Genomic DNA, 11,103 nt, shown 5'->3' with positions numbered 1-11,103 from the left:
CATCCTGTACATCCTGTTCTTGAGGTTTCTGCCCTGCCAGTTCGTCCCTCACTGCCTGGGTGCGAACCCAGGTCGCCGGTGTCGTGCAACAGGGAACTTGCCAGCTGAGCTAAAGGAGACCTCCCTCAGCCCAGGTGGCTGAGATCCCTGTTATATGCAGGGGCTTGTTCGTTTCATATGCAAAGACGACTAATTAAATCAGAATTAAATCAAACCTTTCAATGTACACTCCAATTGCAAGTCACAAGACCAGGACTGGTTTCCAAGTTTCCCTTGGATAGAAGCTTGCAACCAGGATTGTAATTCATGATTGAAAGATGGCTTGAAGTTTTAATTTGCTCTTTGCCAGAAAAAAAAGGTTTATTTTGTTGTCTGCTGGTGGTTTTGAAAAGAGCTTCTTAATGAGCACAATGACACCAATTCAAAGGAAAAGGGTCACGCACTTTCTCTGTTATTATAAAGTTGACACTACAGCCTCAGTCTAGGTTTGCGTTTTACAACACACCTTTTCCTTCAGGATATTTAAGGAACAGATTGAATATCAGTCACTGTAAATGTGGGCAATTGTGTTGTTAATGAAAGTGATTCCTGCAACTGTCTCGCCTGCCAGCAGGACTTAGTTTTGAAAAGTACTAGATCAGCTTCCACTCAAGTTTTCCCACTTGCCTTTGCTTTCAGAGCAATTAGACTGATTTTAATCAAAGTGTTTAAGTTTTATTCCAGCATCCTGCTGATCCAACTTTTTTCCACTGTAAAACAGCAAATTGAGTTATTTGCTTCAGTGAGCAATTTGTTTTTTGCGGGCTGTCAATGTGTTTGAAAATTGAGACTTTGTGCCTTGGTTTTTTCAGGTTCCGAAAGCTATCTTGAATTTACAGCTTAGAAACTAAGTAACTCTGACTACCAGATGTCTGGAGATGTTTCTGCTGAAACTCTATTGGCATCGGTTGCTGAAAATTAGCCAAAACAGCTCCAATACCTTCTATTTTTAATTTTGAAAAAATTCCATCTCTGTTGGAATTTACCAAACAGGTACAGGAGAGATAAAGAGAAACAGACTTGAGATGTCCAGTTCAAAACCCTTGTGGAATATTTAATGAACATGCAGTGAAATTGTTTTAATGGAGAAGTGAAACAAAAGAAACTTGCAGCAGTATTATGTAACCAGTACTATTTCTGTTTTGCATACAGTATTTGCTGTCTGGCCTTGAATTAATAGAGCTTAGGAACTGGAAACAGGTGACAGTACCCTTCCAAATAAATGAAACTATTTTTAAGATATGTTCTCTGGTCATGTTTTCTGTGGAATTTCTTAAATTCAGTAAGCATTACTTGTTTTATACTAACTAAATGCAATATTGCAAAGAATTGAAATTGTATCTAATCTTCCTAGGGAGTGAGGATTTGTTTAGAGGTTTATTTTTTAAAGTTATTTATTTTCTGCTGTTTCTCCTATGATGGGTTACGATTCTTCTGCCTGTTTCTAAAAGCAATTTATCACTGATCATATCACTTTGCCTGTCTTTCTTATTAAGCTTTTGCAACCTAGAAAGAGTGAGATTGTCCTGTTGGAACACCTTGCTGGAATTATAAAACCTGATAAACCTACAGTGTCGATCTAGCCTTGAATGAAGCAAAACAGCCATGTCCCATTCCCTTCAGTTTTCTTTTATTATTTACACTGTACGTAATGAAAATAGGATTCTGGAAACCAGCGTTGTGCTTGTTGAATACAGACTGAGACCTTATGAACATCACAATGAGAGAGAAACAGTGCAGGACATCACACAACTCTCCTGCAAATTTCTATCCAAGCTGCAGACTGCATGGAGGAGCACAGGATATTAATCTCCTTTCTGTACCGTAGTCTTGCAGAGGCTTGAATCCTGCCATGGATTTTTATTTCTTCCCGTAAAATGAAAAGCACATTCACTTACATGTGTATCACAGATATTGAGTTACGGATCCCACATCTTTCACGTGATATGAAAGCCATGTCTATGAATTAGTTTATAAGAGTGGATGCAGCATGTATGGGGAAAGTTGGATTTGTATGCAAATATACTGTAGGCACGAGGGGAGCTGAGGGCCACCAAATATGCTATGGAAACTCTAGCAAGACTGTGAATGTCATTTATTTTTCCTGCTCAAGCATGATTGCGAAGTTGTTTATTGGCAAGTCTTTTGCTCATGCTTCCTGGTTGAAGATATTCCACCTCGTAATAAAGCTCCGAGTCTGGGACACTCCCGACAGAAGGAAAAGAAAAGCAAAGATTGCTGAAGACTTGTGGGAAATGTGTTGTGCAACATACATGGGTGCATCCCGATCCCTCCGCTTCATAGCATGTTTTCAGCTTTACTGCGCTGCGTTTTACGCGCTCCTCATTAACTAAAGATTGTTTCTAAAGTAAACAACAGGCCTTTTTGTTAAACAAGGACGAAATGGTTGTACAAATGCAAACAGATTAAGGCATTCTCTGTAAATAAAGCAGTCTTAACGTACAGTATGGATTGGGTAATTGTCAGTCTAACTGTAATTTTTTTCACGTACATGTAAATTTGCTTTTTCGTCCATGTCTTTTACAGATATAAAAAGAGACACTATCTTTATCTACATAAAATATGCATTTTCTAAACGTATACAATCACACAGAATGGTTTGGTATTTTGCACACACCAAATTTCCTAATAATATGCCTCTATACCCTCACATCAGTGATGTTTCATAGTAATTGCCCAGAGATGTCAAATATTATGCCTTATGTCTTATTATATTAGTCATGTCTGCTTTAAGACTGACAAAAGCCAATCATCCACTTAAACAGTAACAGACTGAAATAGTACACATTGCGTCAAGCTGGATGAATGCATTGCATGGATGTGCTGCAATTTTTTCACTTCAAGCCATTTGAAATGATTACCATGTAAGGGCAGTGACAATCTCAATCATTACAACCAACACACCCACTTCTTTTTCATAATGACCCCTGCTTTTCCTATCCCAAATTCCCTCACAATGTAATAATTACAAAAAAAAACATAAGTAAACTGTTCTCCGTTTTTAGAAACTCCACCCACAACCAAAGTAACAGACCTTGTTACAAATGAACAGGTCTTGTAGGAAAATTACCAACGTTCTGTATGTTCAAAAGTCCATCTAAGCAGGTAAACCAACCTACCCATTCTTGAGTACTGAAGAATAAAATGGATCTTGTCTACTGTACTTTATAAGAAAAGAAAATAAAGAAGCAGAACATCAAATTCTGATCTATATTTGGCCCAAGAAAAACACATCAAGCCAGAAAAGGGAACCTCCAGATCAGAAGCACAGCTGGTGAGATGCAAGTCCATCATCAGACGTTCTGTGAAACGTTGGTCTTGGAGATTGTATCACAGGTGCCCTCTGCGTGCTTGGTTTGGAATTTTTGATTGTTGGAAATGAGCGGATCTCCATTCTCTGCCCCTCTCGGCCCTCAGCACTGTTCCTCTCCCAGGGACTCTGGGATCTCTCCCAGGTCCATAGACGCTGCAGGCCCGAGCGGTTTGCCCCCACTGGCCCCTGGGCCCGGAAACACCTCCACCGAGCTGGAGATGGACTGAACGGACCTGTCCCGGAAGTAGCTGAGAGCTTCCTGGTCAATGAAAGTCTGCTCCTCCCGGAGGCCCTGCTCGAACATCTTGCGCTTGTGCCGAAACTCAATGACAGTCTTTGTGTAAGAGTTCAGCGTGGTGACGGAGGCAGCCATGCAGCAGGTGAAGGAGCCCCAGGCCAAGCTGAGCGAAGACGGGAAAAGAAAAGAGGAACAGGGTCAGACTGTGACCTGGAGGCGCTGTCTATAACCTCACAACTCTTTACATTTAGAGTCAGACAATGACAGGCAATGTCTCCAACTCTAACAGGAAAGAAGGTGGGAATTCGGACTTTACTGACTTCACTGATAGGGAGGTGAAGACTTACCGTTCATCTTAAAGGTCTTAAACAGGGATTATAACCTTAATTAACGCCAATGCCAATATTCCTTGTATGTTTTCAGATTCCACATAGGCTTTCTCACGTTATTTGACAAAAATATTTTTTGGGTTAAGATTCACCAGTCCAGGTGGAAGCAATGGTATTTTCACCTGATCAGGAGTCACTGTTCCGCTTACATTTTTCTGCATTCTTTATGACTTGGACTGACGAGAAACCACAAGCTTCCAAAATTTTAAATGCCTAAGGGAAAGGAGCTACACCAATGAGAAGTTATTTTCAGAGTCTGCAACAGGCAGGCAGAGAAAAGTAATTCAGCAGACAGCTGAGGACAAAATGAAGCAATTGCAGCTTGTTGCTAAAATCACCGATGAGGCAAACTCTATAATTCAGCCACTGCAAATAGCATCTTCCTGGCCTGCGCAGTCAGAACTGTGAAGGTGTTTCATGACATATCCACGTACACAAGTATCATAACAAAATGATCATTGTCCTTCAATTGATCAATATCAGTGTCAACAAAACTTCATTTTCTATTTTCTCTTTGTCCTGATCATCCGGACAAGTGCAGCTTATTTACAAGTAAAAAATTGAATACCAATTCCACCGGATGGTACTGTGTTTATATTCTGGCTCGCACACTGGAGTTGACAAAAAACATTCTTTACAGACAATACTTTTTCAGCACTAAACCACCCTGACCTCTCTGTGAACAGAATCCAGACACTCAGCCACAGTCTTCAGATTTAACTGAATTAGGGTCACAAGCTGGGGTGGTGTTAATAAACTGAAGATCGAAAACAAACTGGAAGCTTACAATCCGAAACGGTGCAGGGGGAAATGTGCACCTATTTCTCAGTCTTATTTTTTGTGAGTCCATAGCTTAGTGAGTAAAACTCCCTTTCAAAGGTTAATGAGCCAATATCACGTCGCATCACTATTTCATGATGTTTCAGACCTTTAAAAAATGTTATTGTAATGTCGAAGAGAGAATTGCTTGTCAAAAATCGCTTTTGAAAATCGGTCTCAAGATCAGAGGGAGGAGTGGATTTAAAACCATTCGGTTTTGAATGGAAATCAGTGAATGACACACATCCTTGTTTCTATGGCCCCTCTGTTCCTAAGAAACCTCTACTTTGACTCAACTGCTGTCAAAGTCAATATAGTCTCCGCAGTAATTCACAAAACACAGATTGCTTGTTCAAACATTTATGACTGGTGCAATTTCCAAGGAAACCATAACCAGCAAAACATAAAACAAAGAAAAAGAGGGGAACACTTCTTAGACCCATGCTATGAAATCCGGGCTCCACGCACTTGCAGATGATTATTTTTTTTATTACTATTATCTGATATTATGCCTGTTTACAAAACTCTCAGGGTCGACATTCTTCTTTCAGCTCGTTTCTATGGAAACCTCAGCTGGCATTTGTCCTCCACAGGAGAACTGTATGAAAAGTCCAAGCTGTTTATCATAATAAAAAAACAAGAGTGAAAGGAAGTAATTACTTGCACACCCACATTCAAAGTATTAATTTCTATGACCCTAGCTCTTGAACGCATTCTATTTCTTAAAGTTATAACCAAAACACAAGCAGAGCCTAAAATCACAGCCTTGGTGAAAGCAGACTGGTCCTTACTAAAAGCAGTAATTCACAGTCAAGTTTGTTTTTGGTTGGAAAAAGCCAGTTGTAGTTCATATCCCACAGGTTTCGACTTGAAGCAGTGGGGCTGAATCAGTTTTTGTTTACTGATGGACTGGCTGTTGATAACAAGAATTACTTCCATTCTGAAATTCTGATCATGCACAGTTTAAAAGGAAGAGAATTGGCTAATCATAGCTCCTGTGCCAGTTTAAATAATCCTCCATAATCAGGGTCTTTCACAGGGAGAGCACGAGACTGAGAGCTTTGGATGTCCGCAATCAGTGCTGAAAAAAACTGCCTATGGTGCGATGGTAATATACTCCGAATAGACTTTAGATTTGGATCGCAGGGGTAATTAGCACTCAGAGCTGTGTGGAAAATCACTGCAGGGGTCACAGAGTTCTCACTGAACAGCTTTGTTTATTTCTCGAGTTCAGAAGCCGTAGACTGGGGAAAGTATATTTTTTTCTTGAAATACCACCTGCTATAAGTCATGGTCTACTTCATTGTTGTGAAGAAATGCTTTAAAGAGATTTAATCATTAATAGTAAACTTTTTTTTTTACATTTTAATTAATGATCTTTATAGACTAAGAAACAGCAAGTTATGAATTAATTAAGTCTTCAAAATCTCTGTTCTTATTCTAAGCTCTTTCACGGGTTCAGTGAGGTCATTATAAAACATGCTGTGGTCACAACTGATGTTCTTCTGGGATTATTCTTTTAATTGTGCAGCAAATTGTTCATTCTTTAATACGGAACCCATTAAAGTGTGATTAACATGGATTGCTGCTTGAGGGGGGAACTATTACTATCTGAATTAATTTAAGAGGAAATGTTTGTGTTCATGTCCCACACACACTGTTGCACTAGAATAAGGGTTGGGAGCCAGAAGAAGAGTATTTTTGTTCTCTATTCATATGAGCACAACTTGTCACATTCCTCTTAGAAATGGAGACTGATCTTTCATCCAGTCCACCTATGGGCACCCCTGAATAAACAGGTTGAGAAGAATGGGGCAACCGTGCAAACTGGCCACTCTCTGCATGTAGACCACAGCTCTGTAAGAAGCCCAGGATCAGGTCCAGACTTCCTAATGTGTCGCCACACCTCAGTGTTGACCAACCCGGGACGCATTCTATCAAAACTTGAACACAAAAGCAATCATACTGACCAAAAGGACCAGCCATAGTCCCAGGTGTGTGGCCTCCAGTCCTCTGGCCCCAAGCTGACAGTCACCTGGAACACCTGTGTGTACATCATGTGGGCCACCATCCCCAGGAGACCTAAAAAAACACCACACACTGGCACGATGACTCCACAGCTTCTGTGCAATGACAATACTCCTCTAATACTCATCTGTCATTACGGAGTTCAGACACTGCTGTAGGGATGTAAGAAGTCATAGCACAGTGCAGTGTTGAAGGAAGTTCGTTACTGATGGCCAACCAGAGAGCAAAGCAGACGTACTGTATCTTTGCTCTGTTCCAACCCACCAAGTATCAGGTTTTCCATGCTTCTCACCCACTTACATAATTCTCCACTTCAGAGGGCTTTTTAGGAACCACGCACAACCCCAGTTAGCCTCTTGTGGCACCATAAATGTGTATTTAGGACAAGGACACGACATTTTAAAACAGAACGTTTTTCATCAAAGTTCACATAGAATCATTAAAGAGTAGTAAGATTAAGAAAACAACATTAACGAAAACCGTATAGAGCTATTTGAGTATATCGCTGTGGGAGAACTCTTTCTTGATCAGTTAAATAAGACCTTTAATGAAGAATGAAAGTGTTCAAGACACTTTCTAAATTAACTAAAACTGCACATCAGCTATTAAAAAAGTGATACATTTTCCCCACATCCTCATAAAAAACAGGTTCCCTCTTCCAATTGACGTTGTTTATTCATTATGACTTTGTTCACATGCTCATTGTGAAAATAAGTGACGCTTAAGACAGCTCTTTTCATCTTCTTGGTTTCCCAAGTCTGTCTTTATGACTTGCATTGTAAGAATAATCGGGTTTAATTGCATTCAGAGTAGGATCCTGTCAAGAATGTGTTTCTTCTCATAACTCAACCAAATAGCTTTTTAATAGGAGATCTAATTAAACCATCTTTTATCTTATCAAAGCACCCCGTTTCAGTGTACTGGTATATCATATCACATTTTGTTCTCCTTTACCTTATTTCTGTTCAATCACAGTGGCTAACTGCACCTTTTAATCATGACTTGAAGATTTCACATTGCTCTCTAGCTTCCCTTTTGATTGTAAGCCTTTTAACACAGAGAACAAAAGTAAAAGACCGCTAGAAATAGAATCCAGGTATCTTTAAAAAAAAAAACTTTTCTACCCAACTAATCGTGTCAAGCCCTGAACAAAGATGTCTGTTCACTTGGTACAAATTTCTACAGCTTCAGTTTTAGCATTGCCCAGGAAGATAAGGTTTAAGATGGTCTGAATGTATTTGTACTGTAACTATGGCATAAACAGAATATCACAGATATTAAAGCTTTTAAAACTACAAGTCTATCTACTGTAGCTGCTATTGCCTTATTCATAATTGTTTTCTCAGGGTGTGTGTGGGGTGGGTGGTTATTTACACATTGTCAGCTGTTGAATGTGTACGTTAAGCAGGGAATAGGAGTCTTGCCATTGTCCAGTAAAACAGGCTGTGTAGTAAACTCAGTTATTTAATAAAAACGTAATGTTCTTCTTCCCCTATATATGTACAGCTCCAATGTGACACAGAAGAAACAATTTGTCTGTTAATAAGCTACAATATATGGGTCTATCGCTCATGACTAAATTAGAAGAGCAGTTTTGGAAATCTCTGTTGGCACAGTAAGATAACGGCCTGAGAACTTCTAACCTTTGATGGATTGATTGATGTAGTCTTCCTGTATTCATTGAAATCCCTTTCAGGAAAACAAAGAAAAAAACATTGGTAACTACAGCAACTACATCCAACATCATTCAGAAATACCACTACTTAAATACGCATTAACGATTCAGGTCCCTAAAACCCATTTATTACTGATAGGTAAAGAGTTTCCTATCTGTTAATCAGCCCATTTCTCTCCATTAGGCCAACCTGCTGTAACTCTCTTCTCACGGAAGGGGAAAGGGATGTTGGTGGGGTTGTTGAGAGAGCTGGAGAACACTCCAGAGGTGAAGAACAGCACGACAGATGTTACCACTGGCCTGGGCCATGGAACCTGGAAATTTTCTATCCCAGTGTTTCTTCTAATCATTCGTGTTTATGCAACCAAGTTGAGGCACTGCACTTTTTAATTTTCCAATTTGATTTATCTTACCTCCAATACGGTAAGAGTCTAATGTGCCACCTGGGAGAATGTCACAGTTAATGGACCAGGCTGTGCTTGAAAGACGGAGCTAAAATACACTTTTACAGCTAATGTTCATACATTGAAACATAAATAAATGAATTGCTTAACAGACAAAGTGAAGACGCTCATCTAATTAAAGGTGTATGGCTGATAATCATGACTTATAAACTGATGATTTAAGAAACTATATCTTTTTGATTCCCAAATACTAATCTCTGATAAATTCTAAACCTGAAATACTGTGTAAAGCTGTTTTTAGTTTACTGTTTATTTTTTCTTTAAGTCTTTTTTTAAAGTAATTAAAAGTGTAGAAGTATGTAAATGGGTGAAAAGTATGGAAAACGTATACTTTCAGCACAATAATTTCTTTAAATGGTACAGCATATCTCCCCTGGAAAAATCTCACTCCCACCCACAATACTGTGGATATTGAGAAACCTGCTTTCTTCACATTTGTTAAACAGCTACCCTAAAAAAAATGAAAAAACTTAAATTTTGGAAATTGATTTTTTTCCCTGAGAGTTTTAGGAAAGCACAACGTGATGTTCCTTGTGGTTGAAATGAAAACATGCTAAAATAATACAACTATTCAGTCACTTTTTAAACAATTCACAAAGGGTATCTCCAAAGCTGACGAAATTTGAAATATCTGTCAAAAAATATATATTTTTAACAAAATGCCAAATGTTCTTTAAAATAAAATCAAGGAGCCCTGGCAGACTTTGGAGACCCCTTGAAATGCACCCATCTGCCTGTTTGGAAAAGGTCTGAACTAGACGACAGGAGCTTTCAGCTGGAGGAACAGAGCTAGAAGAGACATTTCCCACTTCCTTGTGATGAGTCTCTAACATGAGCCAGGTGAAGATATGAATGCTTAAATAGTGTCGTTGTATAACATCACTTTAAAGTTATACAAACCATGAGACAGTGGAGTGCAGTTCTTCGATCTTGAGAGATGGATGTATTTATTTGAGGAGTCACTACTAATAACTTATACAAAACTACTTTGCTTTAGGGCTGACAGCCAGGCCAATTAAACACTTCATATGAAAGATAAAACGTTTTCCAAATCTGATCATTATATTTTTTACAGGTTCCAGACCAGCAAGATTTACTTCCAAAATGAACAAGAATTTGGTGAACTATGTGCAAATCTGAGCAGAAGGGTATGTTGCTGTACAATATATACTGTATCTGCAGTGGAGTGTATTCTGGTTGAGATAAAGACAGAAACATTAATTAAGATTGGGAGACAGGATGTTATAGAGCATCAGAGGGATTAATTGAACACATGGCTTGTACCAGACTTATATAATGCCACAGGTTTATGTAATGAATTGCTCCTGACAGCCTAGTCAATACAGTTTGATCACTCTAATCCAGAGCATGAAGGATAGATGTCATTCCTAATTATAGCCAGCCTCCTCCAGGGAAAAGGTTCCCTTCTGATTAATAAGAGGTCTAGGTTAGAGAAGTCTTGTGCAACCCACCCTGATAACAGATCAGGAAAAAGGAGCCAAGAGTGTAGGATCACATTATTGTGATTAATAGTCAGAAGCCGAAATTGGGGTTAGATACAAGAGAATGCATATGAATATTTTCAAATCTGAAAATGAATTTTGTCCATTTACTGTGTAAAACAGCATGATGTTTAATTTTTATTTAGCCGGGGGGGCTAGTCATTACGTAGTCAGAGGTGGTCCCTGGGGGTAAAACAGAAAGACAAAAGTGAAGGAGCCTACACGTCTGTAAGAGAGCCACATGGACAGGGTGGAACAAAGATGTGAAGACCACCAGCCTGATTTACAGACAGACAGATATTTCTTCATTCCTTTCCTGGACTGCTTACTGATTGCTACAGTATTTGCTAAGAAGAACAAAATAAACAAAACACTGACCAAGGGGTCCAAATGGGTTTCACAAATGAGGTACAAAGTGCAGTGGCATCAGCTTGAAAGGTATCGATGCCAGAATAAGACAGATGCCCATAGCGGGGGCTGGCATGTGCCCTTTCTTCACCAAGTGTATCTGTGTGCAGAGACAGCGATGTGATGGTTCATGCAAACAATATAGAATACCCACATTTATTTATGGCAATTTAGAAAATAATCTGTCCGCTTGTTTGAGCACCTACT

The 11,103-nt window shown here is 39.2% G+C and overlaps 1 protein-coding gene across 1 annotated transcript in view; it reads right to left on the bottom strand.

Annotated features, from left to right (window-relative positions):
- Positions 1 to 1,652: 1,652 nt before the first annotated feature.
- gsg1l (gsg1-like) overlaps positions 1,653 to 11,103 on the bottom strand; it is a 30,168-nt gene continuing 20,717 nt past the window's right edge. Inside the window, exons 4-5 of the mRNA XM_088612417.1 lie at positions 6,790 to 6,901; positions 1,653 to 3,774 (exon numbers count right to left, since the gene is read on the bottom strand). Of these exons, the coding sequence (XP_088468543.1) occupies positions 3,474 to 3,774; positions 6,790 to 6,901 (413 nt within the window). The 3' untranslated portion in view covers positions 1,653 to 3,473. The remainder of the gene's footprint in view (positions 3,775 to 6,789; positions 6,902 to 11,103) is intronic.

Source organism: Lepisosteus platostomus, chromosome 19, assembly GCF_059453375.1.
Source record: "Lepisosteus platostomus isolate fLepPlt1 chromosome 19, fLepPlt1.hap1, whole genome shotgun sequence".
NCBI lineage: Eukaryota > Metazoa > Chordata > Actinopteri > Semionotiformes > Lepisosteidae > Lepisosteus > Lepisosteus platostomus.
The sequence above is the reverse complement of the archived record's forward strand: the minus strand, read 5'-3'. Positions and strand labels throughout refer to the sequence as shown.